At 41.7% G+C, this 19451-nt stretch overlaps 1 protein-coding gene across 6 annotated transcripts in view; it reads right to left on the bottom strand.

Annotated features, from left to right (window-relative positions):
• LOC127522014 (band 4.1-like protein 1) overlaps nucleotides 1–19451 on the bottom strand; it is a 467430-nt gene that overhangs the window by 151939 nt on the left and 296040 nt on the right. For all 6 annotated transcript variants that reach the window (XM_051911522.1, XM_051911524.1, XM_051911523.1 and 3 more), the window contains 2 exons: nucleotides 11278–11375; nucleotides 8654–8829 (listed from right to left, as the gene is read on the bottom strand). In XM_051911522.1, coding sequence (XP_051767482.1) covers nucleotides 8654–8829; nucleotides 11278–11375 — 274 coding nt within the window. The remainder of the gene's footprint in view (nucleotides 1–8653; nucleotides 8830–11277; nucleotides 11376–19451) is intronic.

Below are 19451 nucleotides of genomic sequence, written 5' to 3'. Positions count from 1 at the left end.
TGGATGGTTCCCCAGACCAAGGAAATAATGGAGGCTGGAAGCCCAAGACGCATTGAAAGGGCGTGACACCAGTGGCAGGTTTTTGTAGGGAGTTTTGGGCATACTCTGCCCAGAGCAGATAACGACTCCAGTCCGTCTGGTTGCGTTGGCAGTAGGTGCGTAGAAAACGTGTTAATTCCTGGTTCATGCGCTCTGTCTGGCCATTGGATTCTGGATGGTACCCTGAAGTGAGGCTGACATTGATATTGAGGTTTTTGAAAAAGGAGGACCAGACTCGAGATGTGAACTGTGGGCCTCTGTCTGACACAATGTCCTCGGGTAGTCCATAGAATCGAAACACATAATTGCAGAGAAGCTCGGCCGTTTCGAATGCTGTGGGGAGCTTGGCCAGTGGTATGAGTCTGCAGGCTTTTGAGAAACGGTCGATGACGGTGAGAATGGTGGTGTGGCCCTGGGATTCTGGGAGATCAGTGACGAAGTCAATGGCGATATGAGACCAGGGACGTTGGGGAATGGGTAGCGGTTGCAACAAACCGGCTGGCGCTTGATGTGATGCTTTGGTGGTCTGACAGAGTGAGCAGTTAGAGATGAAGCGGGAGGTGTCGGTTAGCATAGAGTCCCACCAGAACCGGTTTTGTAGCAGGTGGAAGGTGGCTGTGACACCTGGGTGACCTGAGCTTGGGAAGTCGTGCACATGATGAAGTAGCCTATTTCGGAGCTGTGCTGGGACGTAGGTGCGATCAGGTGGGCATGTTGGAGGAGGAGCGGTCTGTTCGTTAGCATGTGTGATCTCTGTGATAATGTCCCATTGAACTGGAGCAAGCAGTAAAGTGTCAGGGATTATATTCTCTGCGTTCTCTGTCCGTTCCACCTCCTCATGCTGCCGTGACAGCGCGTCTGCCTTGGTGTTCTTAGAGCCTGGTCTATAAGTTACCGAGAACTGGAAGCGTGTGAAGAACAAGGCCCATCTAGCTTGCCGTGGATTTAGACGCTTGGCGGAACGCAGGTATTCCAGGTTTTTATGGTCTGTGAGAATGGTGAACGGATGTTTTGCTCCCTCCAGCCAGTGACGCCACTCCTCCAGTGCTGCCTTCATAGCCAGTAATTCCCGATTGCCCACATCGTAATTACGTTCAGCCGCCGACATTTTTCTAGAATAAAAGGCACACGGGTACATCTTCTCTGGGTTACCTTGGCGCTGAGAAAGGACGGCCCCTATGCCCGTGCTGGAGGCGTCCACTTCTACAATGAAAGGGAGCTCAGGGTCTGGGTGACGGAGAATGGGTGCTGAAGTGAAACGCTCCTTTAGCTCCTGGAAAGCCTGTACTGCTTCAGAGGACCAGGTGAGACGTGAGGACTGCCGCTTGGTCATGGACGTTAACGGGGCTGCAACGCCGCTGAAGTTCCGTATGAATCGCCTGTAGAAGTTGGCAAACCCCAAGAACCGTTGTAATTCCTTCAGTGTGCGAGGTTGTGGCCAATCCAGTACCGCCCTCACCTTACTGTCATCCATGGCCACGCCCTCACGGCTGATAACGTAACCCAGAAAGGTTGTGGAGGTTTGGTGAAATTCGCATTTCTCAGCTTTTGCATATAGTCTGTGTTGTATCAGTCTTTGAAGTACTGCCCGTACGTGCTGAACATGTTCCTCAAAAGAGTTGGAATAGATGAGGATGTCATCTATGTAGACTATGACCCAGCGATTGAGCATGTCACGGAAGACGTCGTTAATGAAGGACTGGAAAACAGAGGGACTGTTGGACAGCCCGAACGGCATGACGAGGGTCTCGTAGTGACCAGTGGCTGTGGAAAAGGCTGTCTTCCATTCGTCCCCCTCTCTGATGCGGATTAAGTTGTATGCACAACGGAGGTCCAGCTTGGTGAAGTATGCGGCTTGTCTGAGTTGTTCAAGGGCTGGAGGAACCAAAGGCAAGGGGTACCGGAACTTGACGGTGATGTCATTTAATCCACGGTAATCAATACAGGGCCTTAACCCGCCGTCTTTTTTCTTCACGAAGAAGAACCCTGATGCTGCTGGTGATGTGGACGGGCGGATAAACCCTTTGGCTAGTTCCTCCTCAATGTAGGTTTTCATTGCTGCCGACTCGGGTTGTGACAGGGGGAAGATCCTGCCCTTGGGAGGCGTGGTACCAGGCAGCAGGTCGATGGCACAGTCACCGGGACGATGAGGAGGTAGCTCAGTGGATTTGTTTTTACTGAATGCCACAGCCAGATCAGCGTATACTTCGGGTATGTTAAGTTTTCCGGTGTCAGAATCGTGGAGTGAAGCAGTTTGAACTGGCAGAGGGGTGATTTGTTTCAAGCAACCTTTATGGCAGTTAGCATCCCATTGCACAATCTGGCCATCTTTCCAGGAAACGTGAGGGTTATGGGTTCTGAGCCACGGTAGACCAAGGATCACTGAGTTGTTGGGTGAGTGAATAACATAGAAGCGGATTTGTTCATGGTGAAGAGCTCCTACTTGCAAAGTGAGCTCGGCGGTGATATGGACTACTCTGCCTCCACCGATGGGCTTCCCATCTAGCGCCTCCACTGTTAACAGGGAATTACAGTCTGTTAGAGGGATGTTATGATCTTTGATGAATGAATCTGACATGAAATTCCCAGCGGCTCCAGAATCCAGTAGGGCGTGAGTGGATAGATTTTTGCCATGAACGGTAATTTGAATTGGGATTTTGAAGCAGTTGGAAGAGTAGTTAGAGTGATGAGGAGAACTCACCGCTTTGGAATTGGAAGACTGAGGTCGTACGGGGCAATTGATCTTGACATGGCCAGCCTGGCCGCAGTAGAGACATAGGTGTCGTTGTCGTCTCCTTTCTCTCTCTTCGGGAAGTAGTGGGGTATAGCCAAGTTGCATGGGTTCCAGAGCGGGACTGGCTGAGGAGGATTGCCGGACGGGGTGTCGGGTTCGTAGCAGGTTGTCAATGTGAATGGCAAGTTCAATGAAAGCGTTGAGCGAACTTCCCTCATCCCGGCATGCGAGTTCGGCCTGCAGTTCCAGTGTTAGGCCCCTTCGGAACAACAGCTTTAGAGTGTCCTCAACCCAGTTCGTTTGAGCGGCCAGAGTACGAAATATCAGCGCGTACTCGGCTGCTGTTTGTTTACCTTGGCTGAGAGAAAGTAACTGATCGCCAGCGCTTCTGCCTCCTTCGGGATGTTCAAAGACTTCTTTAAAGTTTCGCAAGAAATCTTGAAAAGTGGAAAACACGGGGTTGTCATCCCTCCACACCGCGGTGGCCCAATCCAGTGCTTTGCCGGTGAGCAAGGAACACACAAACGATATCCGACTGGATTCGGTGGGGTACAGGGACGGTTGCTGGTTGATGAACAGGGAACATTGGAGAAGGAACCCCTTACATCTGGCTGGAGTGCCGTCGAACTTTTCTGGGAGCGCTAGGCGAGGATTGACTGCAGGAGAGGCCGCGAAGCCTGGATTGGCGGGAGCAGCGGGCGGCGGCGTGGCGGTTTCGGCAGGACTGAATCGGAGGTCTTGAAGCGTCTTCACCAGCTCTTCAGTAAGGGAAGTTAAGCGGTTGAGTTGATGTTGATGCACCGCCAGCTGGTTGGCCTGGGCAGTTAATTCAGATGAAATCTGCATGAGGGCTGCTGGATCACTGTGTGGCGAAGTCTTCTGTAATGATGGGTCGACAGAATGTGGATCCATTTGCAGCTAGTTTATTAAAAGTACTTACAGAGTAGACAGGGCAAAGGCAGAGGCAAAAACAGTAACAGGCAATGGTCGAGGCAGGCGGCAGACAAACAGAATCAGGGTACAGGCAAGGATCAGGGCAGGCAGCAAAACATTCACAGTCCAGGAAACAGGCAAAGATCAGGGTCGGCAGCAAAGGGTCGCAGGGAATAAACAGTCCAATCGATAACAGGTAAACAGTCCACAGAAAAACGCTCAGAAATGATCACCAAGGCAAATCAAGACTTCGCGATGTGTGAGTGTGTGTGTGTGTCTTAAATAGTGTGAGTGTGATGCGGTGCAGGTGTGTGTGCAATCAGTCCCAGGAATGAGGGCCCATGGGAAACGTAGTCCGAATGAGAACTGATCAGTATTCCGGTGATGGCTCCCTCCGGTGGTCCGGAGGAAGGGCCGAGGGAGCCACATTCGTGACAGTTCCCCAGCGAGCAAATATCCCAGTGTCTGCCCAGAAACATAGCGGCACTAGGATGCTCGCTCCCTCTGAGGAGGGTCTCAGAGCGGTCAGTTTGGTTGTTCCCTGCCGGTTTGCCACTTCAGGGACCCAGATTGATTGTTCGAAAAACACCAGAGGCCAGTCTCGAGAGACAGGTTCCCTTAGTAGAACATCTGACAGCGCGGAAGCTACTGCCAAATATTTCTCATTGGGTCCTCTGTACAATAGAAAAGGGTTATGCCATTCAGTTCGGGTCTCACCCGCTCAGGTTTATGAGGGTCCTATCCACAGTAGTGGACCACGAGCAGGCTCTGTTTATGGAACAGGAGGTAAAAACTTTGTTGAAGAAGGAAGCCATAGAATGTGTACTTACTTCCAACAGAGAAACTGGTTTCTACAGCCATCATTTTATCGTTCCAAAGAAGGATGGGGGGCTGTGTCCCATTTTGGATCTGCAGCATCTGAACCAGTCAGTTATGAAGCTCAAATTCAAAATGTTAACCTTGAGACAAATCATGTCACAAATCAGATCCGAGGACTGGTTTCTCACGATAGATCTCAAGGATGCTTACTTCCATATATCCATCCTTCCACAACACAGGAAGTTCCTGAGGTTCGCTTTCGGGGGCGAAGCGTACCAATATCGGGTTCTTCTGTTTGGCCTAGCTTTATCACCCCCCACTTTCACCAAATGCGTGGATGCAGCACTGGTTCTGCTGCATCTACAGGGCATTCGCATTCTGAACTACATCAATGATTGGTTGATTTTAGCTCAGTCACAGCAGTTAGCGATTCAGCATTGAGATGTCATCCTCGTGCACATGAAAAGGTTGGGGTTGAGGTTAAATGCCAAAAAGAGTGTGCTTTCTCCAGCCCAGAGAACCACTTTCTTGGGCGTGGTATGGGATTCTGCTGTGATGCAGGGGCATCTCTCTCCTGCTCACATAGAGTCAATCCTTTCTACCGTAAGCCGAATAAAGCTAGGCCAGTCAGTCCACTGTAAAACAATTCCAGAGATTGTTGGGTCTGATGGCGGCAGTGTCCAACGTGATACCTTTTGGCCTGATGTACATGAGGCCCCTGCAGGGGTGTCTCGGGACCAGGGGATTTTCCCCGAGGGGAAATCCTTTTCGCATGATCAAGGTCACGCGGCGGCGCTTACGTGCCTTATGGAAGAAACCCTGGTTCCTATCCCAAGGTCCCATGCTGGGAGCTCCTTGTGGTCGCAAGATGCTAACAAAGGATGCTTCCCTCACAGGGTGGGAAGCGATTCTAGACGGTCGCTCAACTCAAGGCCTGTGGAGGGAACACCACCTCTCCTGGCATATCAAATGCCTAGAGATGCTGGCTGTGTTTCTGGCTCTCAGAAATTTCCTCCCAGACCTCAAGGGCCACCATGTGTTGGTCCGGTCAGACAACACATCGGTGGTCGCCTATATAAATCACCAGGGGGGTTTGCGCTCGCGTCCACTTTGCAAACTGGTGCACCAAATCCTCTTGTGGTCCCAGGGGAAGTTGCTTTCTCTCAGGGCAGCTTATATCCCTGGGTGCCAAAACATAGGAGCAGACGTCCAGTCGAGGCAGGGGCTGAGGCCCGGGGAATGGAGGGTGTTTGGCCGAGCACAGGTGGATCGGTTTACGTCTCGAGAGACATCCCACTGTCCACTTTGTTTTTTCCTCACGCATCCAGCTCCTCTTGCCATGGTGCAGACGTGGCCAGGGCTTCGTCTGTACGCATTTCCCAGTTTTGGAGAGAGTTTGCCGGGACCAGGTCCGGTTTATATTAATTGCCTTGCGTTGGCCCGGGCAGAGTGTGGTTCTCAGATCTAGTGTCTCTACTCCATGGCTCTCCCTGGGAGATTCCGATCAGGAGGGACCTTCTGTCCCAGACAGGGGGCTCGATACTTCACCCTCACCCAGAACTGTGGAACCTACGGGCTTGGTCTCTGAGGGAGCCCAGCTCATAGACTCTGGTCTTTCAACTGAGGTTGTTGGGACCATCCTTCACTCCAGAGCTCCCTGCAGGAAACTGTATGCCCTGAAATGGAGAGTTTTCGTCAGCTGGACCTATTTAACTGCCCTGTTGGTACAGTGTTGGAGTTCCTGCAGGAGCGATTCACTGCAGGGTTATCCCCATCTACTCTTAAGGTTTATGTGGTGGCCATAGCTGCTTACCACATTCCTTTAGGTGGTATGTCACTAGGGAGAGACCCTTCAGTAACACGTTTCCTCTGTGGCACCTTGAGGCTGAAGCCTGCAGTGCGCACTAGGGTACCGGCAAGAGATTTGGCCGTGGTGCTCCAAGGCCTTTCTCTAGCACCCTTTGAGCCTATTGAGGAGGTTCCAGTCAAGTTCCTGACTCTTAAGACATTGTTTCTCCTGTGTATCATTCTCTTAAAAGGATAGGAGATCTGCAAGTGTTGTTGGTTGCCCCTTTGTGCTTGGAATTTGCACCAGGTAGGGTGAAAGTATTTCTTCATCCCAGACCAGGTTACATCCCTAAGGCCCTAGTAATGTGGCAAGATCTCTTGTGCTGCAAGCTTTCTGTCCTCCACCCTTCAGGGATGCAGACCAGGAAAAGAATAATCTGCTGTGCCTAGTTCAGGCATTGGATACTTATGTCCACAGAGCTGCCCTGTGGCATAAGACAGAACAATTGTTCTTTTGTTTTGGGTCTCCTAGCAAGGGCTCCCCAGCATCTAAGCAGAAGATGAGCAAGTGGATAGTTGAGGCTATATCACTTGCTTATGAGTCGGCCGGACAACCTTCCCCTATGTCAGTTCGAGCCCACTCAACTAGAAGTATGGCTGCCTCTAAGGCCCTCCTCTCTGGAGTGTCCCTTCAAGATGTTTGTAATGCGACAGGCTGGTCCTCACCGCACACATTCATGAGATTTTATGACCTGGGCTTGAGCTCTACTCCTGGGGCTCAGGTACTTTCGTCCTAGTGCTTACGATTCACACTAGACAGACATTGGTCACTATGGCGGCGTGGGTATAAAAGTTCCCACAGCATCATTCTCAACGCAGCGCGAGTTCCCTTGAAAGGGAACATCTCGGTTATGACTGTAACCTTAGTCCCCTGAAGAGGGAATAAGACGCTGCATCGCCCTGCCATACTTCCGGCATGCCTGTCAGTGACTACTTCAGACTTTTTGAAGCTGGCTTGTCACTGTTTGAGCGTGCTTTATAGTTTCCTGGTCGTGATGTCACCCACCTCTGATGTCTCGTCACACCATTGGACTGATTTCACATGTGCCTCATGACGCAATCACGCGAAGCGTTCCCACAGCGTCATTCTCAACGCAGCGTCTCCTTCCCTCTTCAGGGAACTAAGGTTACAGTTGTAACTGAGACATTATAGGACCCCTGCTTTTTTCCCCCAAAATAAAAGTTTTCTGCTAAGTAAAATTATTATTATTGTTTTATACAGCCCTACAAGTAGGCACAACAAACCTAGTGTTCTTTATATTTTTCTTTATTTTTTATATTGTTTTTGACAGGAACCAGATGCCACTGATGAGTCGTGCTGAAACTGTTTTTCTCTGAGAGATCAGCAGCAAGCTGCACTACACAAACATGGTTAAAAAAAAAAAAAAAAAAAAAAAAACAACACCTTGGATATGACAGGTATGTTGAACAGGAACTGTTTCAGGAATGGCACAAAAGTGTGTGACTGTTCAAGTCTCTGTCTTTAGATCAGTGTGCTCAATAATGTGCCTTTTTTGTCTTTGTTATGTATATTTTGATTATGTTGTGTTGTAAATAAAATACAATCAAAAAGCCATTCCTTTTAAATCTCTTCACATTCTTTGTTCTAATTCCCTCACAGTCCTATTCTGCTGACAGGGCCATTAGTGGAGGGTCTTTGTCTTCCCAGGTGTAAAACACATCATTATTCATGATCGTTCTTGCCCTCCCTGCATATAGCTTTCTGACACAAAACATGTCTTACAAATTTTAAATCAATATATTGTTTTATGTGAATGACTGGGAAGGATGATTTTCACATTGTTTTGAACCAAAAATTCTAGCCTATATTATACATTTTTCAAAAGTCTTGTGAACAAATATTTCAGTGACCTAATTTTATTTTCACAAACCACGCATAAACGTCATTTTCTTAAAACTACAAACTTTTACATACATGCTGCTCACATATTATTGTAGCAGAGTTTGTGCTGAATACAGTGTAATCAGACTTTACCCATGAAAATGTTAAAAGTAACAGAAATAAGCACAAATGCCAGGGCATGTCAAAACACCTCCAGGGCCCAGAGGGTTAATAATAATAATTGGAGTGACATGGCCAACCACAGCCACTGCTGAACCAAGTATACTAGACCATGCATAACTCCAAGATTAACTGTGTCCATTGTGAAACAGCCCTAAGTCTGAAAGTAGTGAAAAGCTACAGCAATGAGCTTGCCAAAATGCAAACAATTCTGCCAGAGCAAAAGGCAAAGCAAAGGAAAACAAACTTGTTCTAACCTCTGTCTAGACTGCGAGAAAGAAGGTATCTCTTGCTAGTGGACCGCTCAAAGTGGGGAGCAGGCCGATCGATTAGAGCACTGGCCTGCCGTGTCTGGGCCTGGGTCCTTCCGCTGTATCTGAACTTTGAACCCATTACCAGAAAGCCCTTTGGTGGCGGCTCAGGAGACACTAGCCTAAAACAGAACAATGCATAATTAATAGTCTGAATCAGAAAGTACTGAAAAGACAACTCCCTTTTAATAATATATATTTACATCACATGAGAATGTACTGTTAACATACCCGCAGTGATAAAGTACATTCCAAAGAAGCCTTTAATATGACAATCCAAATTAATCATACCCAAAATTTCTCATGTATTTAAAAACAATAGACTTTGTTCTCCATTGACTTCCACTTAAATTTCATGCAAACATGAGAGACCAGAAATGAAACGTATTCTGTTCTGTGGTGACTTCAGACATTGGTAGGATAATCAAACATAAATTACTGAAAGGTCATGAAAGCTAAATTCATAGCACAGTAGTGACAGTTTGTTACTAAGAAAAATGAAGCAAAATAACGGCCGTCACATTAAGAACAAGACTCAAAATACTGAGTTGATTTTGGATATACAGATAACAGTTATACATCATTCAAATTAAATGTCTTCTTTTATTTGTGTTCACTCACAGTAAAAACAAAATGTTGTGCTTTTTGCAAAATAAAGAAAACTAACATGATGTGCGATCTGCCATCTCTCTCTAAATGAAGTCCATTCTAATACTCCTCAGAAAATGAACTGTAACTTAGAGAATACTTATCACACAAACATGAGACATATGTCCAAAGAAACGCTGAAATGTCAGGCTTTAAATAATCTAAGTCAAAAACAAATAGTCTCTGTTTATGTAATATGTTTGATAAGAGAGAGATGTCAGTCACCTCATTATCCACCAATGCAGCCATGCCCACGGAGTGCATGCACTATTCAAAAGGCAAATTCTGAGGCAATCCACGTAAACAGTCAACGACACCCGTTGTCATCAACTCAAAAAAAAAACAAAACAAAAAAAAAAACATCAAGTTTACTCAGATTCATGTCATTTTCATCGTTTTGAGACACGGTGAGGAATAATGCTGGAAGAATTTACCTCAAGGAAGAGTGTGACTGGTTTCAGTTCCATTTTGAGGATCAAGCCAAGGATTGTGAATGGTAAGTTCTATATTCTTAAATTCTTTATTCTAATCGTGATATGGTGTTTGTGAATATTAAACCACAAAAAGACCATTTCTGTGTAAATGAATGGCACAGTCTCGCACGGTTTCGTTTACTACACATAACTTACATTAGTAAACATGCCATATTGGCTTTTCCTAAACTATATTGGAATATTGAGATGAGTGAAATCGGCAGAAGTAATAAATACTGAAATAAAATGTGTTAGCAACATATTAAATTGCAAATTAACATTTATAGGCTCTATAATATAACAAATATGATACATAAAATGTCAGATGTATTATGAATCCTTGAACAAGATTTCTTTGGACTGTTTTAGACAGATTATGAAGTGCCACATCAATTAAGCTTTTGTTCACAATGAATGATTAAAATTCAGCTTTGTTTCATAGAAATAAATTATATTTTAAAGTACATTAAAATAGAAGACCATTATTTTAAATTGTGATAATATTTAATAATATTGCTGTTTTTTCTGTATTTTTGATCGAATAAAGGCAAGCTTGATGAGCATGAAACTTCTTTCAAAAACATTGAAAATAGTAATGTGTACAATCTTTTGACCAATACTGCATATAATTTAAAATATAATAGGCCTATACAAAATTCACATGATATGCAATAATACGTGCATGCATGACAAAAAATAAAAAATAAAATCATGTTTTCTATTAAAAGTAGACATTATATTAACATCAATAGTTGCTATGATCCTGTTATCAGCATGCTCACAGATGTTTTTTCTTTTATCTCACAGATTTGAGAATCATAGTGACCAGATATTGGCCTACATTGGACTGCATGAATTATGAGATCACTGAAACAGGAAAGTTTTTTTTTTTTTCTCTCCACCCATAGAAACACCAAACACCTTGAAAATGCCAGGTATATTTCCAGGTATAACCGTGTACTCAAAACGTGCCTTTGACTCTCATTTATATTGTTAACTATATTCTAAATAAACTACAAAATAAACTACTTTGTCCTCACATTCTTTAGTTCCCTCTCACTTACCTGGCTGAAAAGCTCATTATGCAACTCATTATGCAGGTCAGTGTCTCCTCAGGTGTGAGAAACAGCATTATTCAGGATTATTCACACCTCCACGCATATTGTCTTTCTAAACAAAAAGTGTCTATAAAATTTAAATCAATATATTGTTTTATGTGAATGAGTAGGCAGGATGAGTTTCATATAATTTTGAATCAAAAACTCTAGTCTACAAGATCCATTAGTCAAACGTCTTGTGGACACATACTTAGTATTTAGCCATTAATATGTTTAAAAGCAACTGAAAAAAACAAACAAAAAAAAAAAACACAAACGTCAGGGCATGTCAAAACTTCTCCAGGGCCCCAAAACCACGTCAGACCCCAGAGGGTTAATCCACTTAATTTACCTGAAAAAGGTGTGATGTTCAATGCAGACCTTCCATAGCCTCTTGGCAGCTCTGTGGTTGGGAAGCTTGAAGCCAATGGTGCTCTCGAATTGCTCGTACTGTTGTGTAAAAAAGGGGAATAACAAATTAGATATGTTGTGACAGGATTGTGACAGACGTTCTGTGTTTTGTTCTTGTGTGTGGGTGAGTGCACAGCTTTGAGGTTATTTTCCATGGCTGTGTGCTCTGCTGTCCTTTTTGTGTTGAAGTGTGGGGTCGGGATCCTGATGCTCCTGCCCCATGGTGTGAGCACATGGCACTGGTTGTTGGTTCCCTTGCCATGTGCTCTTGTCTATCAGGTGTGTTGTGTTTCTGTATGAGCACATGGCTTATGATTGTGTTCATTTGACATGTGCTCTTCTGTCTCCCCTGCTGAAAAATCCAGCATAAACTAAAGACAGTGAAAAACATTTTTTTTTTTTTTTTTTTTTTCCACTTTAAAATGATAGTTCAGATCACTAGTAGTTTTTGAAGAGTGACCAGGTTGAACACTTGAGTAATTAGGGATGCATTTTATGACCACATTCAGAGCAAAAAAGTCTGTAGTACTTTATTTTACTGTCCTGTTCCCAATGTACACACTATGTACTTATTATAGTAATTGCAATAACTGGGTAATAACTAGGTACTAACTCTGAACCTACCCCTAAACCTAACCCATGTAGTTACTTTATATTACACATACTTTCTTAGGTAAGTACACTGGGAGTGTACTTTCTTAGGTAAGTACACTGGGAGTGTACTTTCTTAGGTAAGTACACTCCCAGGGGTCAGCGGTAGCGCTGGTGATACCACCTCTGTTTTTTTCTTACCAGTGAGAAAGAGACTCAAAATACTCCAATTTTGGACATACAAATAAGAGTTATACATCATTAAAAACTGTGAAATGTCTTTTTATTTGTGTACACTCACAGTACAAACAAAATGATGTGCTTTTTGCAAAATAAAGAAAACTAACATGATGCGCGAGCTGCGCTCTCTTTCTCAATGAAGTCCATTCTGATACTCGTTAGAAAATGAACTGTAGTGAATACTGTGAATTAGTGAATACTGTTACGTCCATAGGGACATAAGTTACTCTATTTTCTATGATGTAACTTGCCATCGTGTTTCCTGTGTATGTGTGTATACTGTGTTCCTGTCTCTCTTGCTTCTCCTGTTCTCTCTATTTGACAGGCTAATGAGTGCCACCTGACTCCTGTTTGAGATCGTTAGCTGGAGTATAAAGAAACCTGCAGAGTGGTGTCCAGGGAGAGAGGCTGAGGTGTTCCGTCCTTGCAACTGCCATCTTCCAGTCCCAATGCTGTTGTTCAGCTGTTGTGTACTTAAAGTGTTCGTTGATTGCTTTACCGGTAGTGTCAAGGTAAAGTTGTTAAGAGTGTGACTAACAGAGTGTTTCAGCTATTGTTGTAACTGCTTAAATAGCAGAGTGTTCCAGCTATTGTTGTAACTGCCTGAGTGGAAAAGTTTTGTAGGGAGGTGGATGCCATTTATTTTTGAAATTACCTTTTTTTCTCCTGTGTTTGAGTTAGAGAGGGAGTCAGGGAAGTGTCTCTGTATTTTATTTCAATTTCTTTTGATAGGTCAGTTACTTAAAACCCTAGCAAGGGGGAACTTTTTGTTTATTGTTTTGGCCTTTTCCCCTCCTGAAGCATTAACTTCAGTATCTTCCACATTCTGTTAAATAAAATACCTTTGGTTTATTTGCTTAAAACTGGTGTGCTGAGCTTTGTGTACTGGCCCTGGGACTTGGAGACGGCAGTTCTCTCAGCCTTTTCAGAGGGACTTGTAACAATACTTATCACATAAACATGAGACATATGTCTAAAGAAACGTTGAAATGTCAGGTTTTAAATCATGTAAGTCAAATAAAAAACAAATCAGGGTTCCCACTCTTTTTCAGCGATCATTTTCCAGGACTTTTCCAGGACATTTTCAATTTTACGATAGCAGGAATAAAAGACAAGGATCACACTCTAAAGTAATATACTGCTCTCTAAGTCTTTAAAAGGCGTAGCTACAGTTTGTTGCCATAACTTAACTATAAAATTAGTGACTTTATATCACGCAATTCTGACTTTATATCTCACAATTCTGACTTTATATCTCACAATTCCTACTTTATATCACAATTGTGAGTTTATATCATGCAATTCTGACTATATTTCGCAATTCTGATGTTATATCATGCAATTGCAAGTTTATATCACAATTATGTAAGCTCGCAATTGTGAGAATTTTTTGGAATTTGTGAGATAAAGAGTTCCCTTTTAAATCACTCCAGCACAATCTCACGAAGTTCTGCAATGTTGTGAAAAGCAGTTAATAGCATTAGCTAACTGCTGCAAGTGGCAACACAAGACTAAACACCAGTGAAAATAATACTCTCACATTTCAAACCTCAGCATTCCGGAACATCGCACTTTCTGTAAGTGATTTCTGCAGGTAATTGTTTTTGGCCAGTGATAAACTCTTTGTTCTTGGCTAAGAAAAAACTGAAGAACTTTTTAAAAAATAATTTTCAAGGACAACAACAAGATTTTACAGGACATTTTACATTTTCTCTCATTTTCCATGAGTTTTCCAGAACTGGAAAGTTTGTCATCAATTTTCCAGGTTTTCAAGGTTTTCCAGGATGAGTGGGAACCCTGACAAATATTCTCTGTTTATGTAATCTGTATGAAAAGAGAAGGTTGTCAGACGTTTGCGAGTCAGCTCATTATCCGCTAATGCAGCCACACCCACGGAGCAGGTGTGCTATTCAGACACAAATTCTGAGGCGATCAATACAACAGAGTGAACGCCCGCGTCAGCTCGGAAAAATGCATTAAGCTTGGTCAGTTTCATGTAGGCTACTTTTCATCGTTTTGAGATGCGGTGAAGAATAATTCTAAAAGGATTTACCTCAGAGGATGAGCATGACTGGTTTCACTTTCATTTCAAGGATCAACTAGATCGAGCCAATGATTGTGAAAGGTAAGTTTTTTTATTTTTTTATTCCTCAGTTCTTTATTCTAATTGCGATATAGTGTCTGTGAATATTAAACCGCAAAAAGACTGTTTAAATATGAATCCTGCAAGTTTTGTGTGTCTCAGTGTGAATTAATGGGGCAGTTAGTAAATTGCCATGGCTATTCCCAAACTATATTGCTATACTGAGATGAGTGAAATCGACTGAAATACATAATAAAAATTGAAATAAAATGTGTTAGCAATTTATTAAACCGCACATTAACATTTAGGCTCTATAATATAACAAATATGATATATATAATACCATACAGGTATTACGAATGTTTAGACATTTTGCATCACAGAAATACATTATATTTTAAAGTATATTAAAATAGAAAACCACTATTTTAAATTGTAATAATATTTCACAGTATTGCTGTTTTTTTCTGTATTTTTGATCAAATAAATGCAGGCTTGATGAGCATGAGACTTCTTTCAAAAACATTACAAATAGTAATGCATCTAATCTTTTGACTGATACTGTAATTTAAAATATAGGACTATACAAAATTTTCTTCACATGATGTGCAATAATATGTGCATGCATGAGATCTCAAAAATCATGTTTTCTGTTAAGAGTGGACATTATATTAACGTTAATGCAATAGCTGATATGATCCTGTTATCAGCGTGCTCACAGAGGGGTTTTTTTCTTTTATCTCACAGATTTGAGAATCATAGAGACCAGATACTGGCCCACATTGGACTGCATGCATGTGATACTGAGATCACTGACTGGAAGCAGGGACGTTTTTTTTTTCCTTCTTTTTTTCCCCTCCATTGCAGAAACACCAAATGCCAGGTATGTGATGTTAACATATATCTTTGAACAGGATGTATTTCCAGGTATAACTGTGTACTCAAAATGTGTCTTTGACTCTCATTTATATAGTTAACTATATTTTAAACAAACTTCAAATAAAAAATGATATATGTCTTTTGTCATTGCATTCTTTCTTAGTTGACTCAGTCACATTCCTGACCTTATGGCTCATTATGCAGCTCATTAGGGGCCTCTAGACTCTAGACTAAAACTCTAGACTAAAATATACAATTCCCAAAAGTCTTGTGAAAAAACATTTAGTATGCTTTTTGAGGCCTTATTTCAGTGACTTACTTTTTTTTTTTTTTTTTTTCAAAAACCACGCATATACGTAATACTCTCAAAAATACAAACATGTACATACTTGTTGCTCACATATTATTGAAGCCTAGTTTGTGCTGAATACAGTGTAATGAGAATTTTGTCATTAATATGTTTATAAACAACTGAAAAAAAACACAAATGTCAGGGCATGTCAAAACTACTCCAGGCCCCCAAATCAGCCTCAGACTCCAGAGGGTTAAATCGTCTAAATTGCCAATGCGAGCAAGCTTTAACTCTACAGCGCAACATTGATGCACCGAAAAACAATCAAAAATTAACTTACAAAATTGAATTAGAACAGAATATACCATTCTAATAAATAAAAAATAATTTAAAAAAAAAAATAAATAGCCATAAGTCACAAGGTGCAGAACAAATGTGTGCAAAATGCCTAAAGTGCAGGGGAACACAAGGCACAAAATTAGATAACCTTGAACGATCAATAAATAAATTAAAATGAAAGAAAATTGTCAACTTTCTCTTTTTAACTGCAGAGACAATAAACACTAAACTGGAGTGGAAGTCTTTTTAGCTAAACGTACACAGCATCCAGAAATCAAATTGGAAATGGATGAAATGTTTTGAAATCACTTGTAGGCCTACCTGATTAAAAAAAAAATCTAAAATCCAGTCTTTCACGTGATTTGCCTGTGTCCGTTTGAGTCTTTTCAAATAGCGTGCTAGTCAACTCGTTAACGTTGGCCAGCAGAAGTGCGTCGCAATATTTGTTGTTGTTGAGTGGTAGGACATGAGCTGTTGGCACAACTTGCATCTTACTTTTTTTTGGATCATCTTTTACCATTTCAAAGTGCATCCGATTCCACACGACTATTCAGGGTCGCCCCTAATGTTCTCTATCCCTCCTGTTTTTAATCTGGTGCAAGACACACGTCTCGTTAGGTCATCATCTAAGCAAATGAATTTATCGAATTCTGCTAAAGTAGTGCTTAATTGTTCATCTCATTTAGGAATTTCAGATCCTTGGAGGTTTAAAAACCCCCACAGCAAAGTCTTATCTTTTTTTTCCTCCACCACACCAAACCTTTTCCCAGATTCACTTTTTTTTTTTTTTTTTTTTTTTGATTGACAAGAAATTGCTGCATCTGGTTACTGCAAGCGTTTATCACTCAATAGTTATTTCAGATCACGCTCCCATGTCTATTGATATTAATCTCCCACTTAGTGTTACCTCCACATCTCTATGGAAATTTAGTTCTCATCTATTAGCAGATCACGAGTTTAAGAACTTTGTTGCCACTTAAATTAGTAATTACATTAAATTCAATGATACCCCTGAGGTTAAAAGTGGATTTTTATAGGAAGCTCTTAAAGCTTTTGTTCATGGTCAGATTATTTCTTTCATATCACACATGCGTAAAGTTGAATGTTGATTGCATTTAAAAGGCATCATCCGCCATGGCCAGATCCATAAACTTTCCCTTTATGCAGATGATGTGTTATTGTACATATCTGACCCTATAGCCTCTCTCCCCCTTATACTATCCATTCTAGAGCACTTTGGCTGTCTATCAGGATATAAGTTAAATTTGAAAAAAAGTGAGTTATTTTTCATTAATCATATGGCTAAATCTCTTCCTCTCTCTTCATTCCCCTTTAAGTTAGCCTTGGATTGGTCTAAATACCTGGGCATATTTATTACCAATTCGTTTAAAGACTTGTTTTTTAAGAATTTTATACCACTTGTGGACGAATGTAAGTCAGATTTTGTTAGGCGGAGCTCCCTTTCCCTATCTCTGATAGGTCACGCTAATCTTATTAAAATGGTCATCCTGCCAAAATTCTTGTATCTTTTTCATTTACTAATTTAGACCAGCAATTAAATGGGTTCCTTTGGAGTAACAAACCAGCACATATCAGAAAATCCGTTCTCCAGCTTCCCAAAACTGAAGGGGGTTTAGCACTCCCAAACTTTGATGCTACTTTTGGGCATGTAATACTAATAAGTTACTTTACTGGGTTAACCATAGATGCTGTGATTCTAGCCCACCCTGGTTACACATAGAGATATCTTCCTCCCGTTCCTTACTTTCTAATGTTTGTTCTCAACTTCCTCTTGATGTACACAAAGTTAAGGGTCTTTTTACTTTGAATGATTTGTATGAAAAAGAAATCTTCTCCTCTTTCCCTTCTTTATCAGTTAAATTCAACCTTCCTAATAGCCATCTTTTTTGTTTTTTTGATTAAAAAATTATTTTCCCATTTCCCCAATCGGCCCCCTGAATCAGAACTTGATTTAATTCTCACCCTCGACTCTGGTCAAAGACGGCTTATAACTACCATTTATGGTAAAATAATTTCCCTTACTCCAGCAGCCATATCACCCTGTAGCCCAAGACTGGTTGCCCACTGAAGCTAAGCAGGGCTGAGCCTGGTTAGTACCTGAATGGGAGACCTCCTGGGAAAACTAGGTGTCTGTTGGAAGAGGTGTTAGACCATAGGGTGAGCACCCCCTGCTGGCCTTACTGTGTGGGTCCTAATGCCCCACTATAGTGATGGGGACATTGTACTGTAACAAGCACCATCATTCAGATGAGACGTTAAATCGAGATCCTGACTCTATGTGGTCATTAAAAATCCCATGTCCTTGATTATGCAATGGAAGATTAACTGAAAATATCCTTCATTTGGCCATAATTTAGCCATTACAAACACCAAAATTAAGATTTCATCCACAATGACCATCACAACAGCTGTGCTTCTGAGCTTGCCACAGGGTCTAATTATACTTAATCTTTGTCTTCATCTTCAGTCTAATGACCTTCTCAATTCAGCATTTCTTTCTTTCAATTCAATGTCAAATGGACATTTCTTTTCAGACAGAGACAAAACATGATTCTGGCATTTGAGCACTCTTTATTCGTCTATTTTGTTCTATTTTGAGCACTTCCAAAGGTGCTCAAATTTATGCATATCTATGAACTGACTCACTGTGCCAAAAGATGACGACTGAGCCAGTTGCACTGGTGACCTGCATGGGCTGGGGTTCAATGACAAAATTGTTAGACTGGGAGAGAGAGCTAAACCACCATTCAGAATGCTGAATTAAACAGGGTCCAGGACTTCTGGACATCAATTTACTTCACTTTCTTCAGTAAGATTCACAAAATAATGTGCTACATCTGCCAGGCTTCCAGGTGCTCAGAGCAGATTGCATCACAGAGTTAACGGGAAATCGTGATCCGGTGAATTTCTTTGAAAAGTGGCTGCCCAATTAGATGACAACTAAAGCAGGATGAATCAAACTTGATCATGCTCATTGCACCCTGGCACCAACACTGGGACCCAAACAACGTCCCAGGCCTGTCATCATGAAGTTTCATAACTTTATGGACAAGTAAATTCTCTGGATACAAAGTAAACTTAACTAAATCTAATGATCACAGATAACAGGGTTAAACTTTATTTTAAGGTGTCTGTGTTACTAAGTAATAGCAATTAACTTACTATAGGGTTAACACATTTTAAGGTGTCTGTGTTACAGTGTAATTATACATTTAAGTACTTACTATTATGCCGCAAGGGTCTGTGTTAGGCCCTTTGCTATTCTCACATGCTGCCTCTTGGTAATATTATTAGAAAACATGAAATTAGTTTAGTTCCACTGTTATGCCAATGTTACTCAGTTACATATTTCATCACAACCAGATGAAATCTCTAAATTATCCAAGTTGACAGAGTGTGTTAAAGATATAAAATACTGGATGACCAGTAATTTTTTTCTATTAAATTCGGATAAGACTGAGGTATTACTTATTGGACTAAAAACCAGTATACAGAATATCTTTGATAATAAAATTTGATAAAACTTTGAAAATAAGTAAATTAGCCAATTTTGTTTAAATTAAGGATTTCAGAAATGAGTACACCCTAGATTTAATTCAACAAATGTATAATATTTTAGTACTTAGTATGCCCTCCATAATTTTGAATATACTGCTCTGACCCTTCTTGG

This window comes from Ctenopharyngodon idella, chromosome 11 (assembly GCF_019924925.1).
Source record: "Ctenopharyngodon idella isolate HZGC_01 chromosome 11, HZGC01, whole genome shotgun sequence".
NCBI lineage: Eukaryota > Metazoa > Chordata > Actinopteri > Cypriniformes > Xenocyprididae > Ctenopharyngodon > Ctenopharyngodon idella.
The sequence above is the reverse complement of the archived record's forward strand: the minus strand, read 5'-3'. Positions and strand labels throughout refer to the sequence as shown.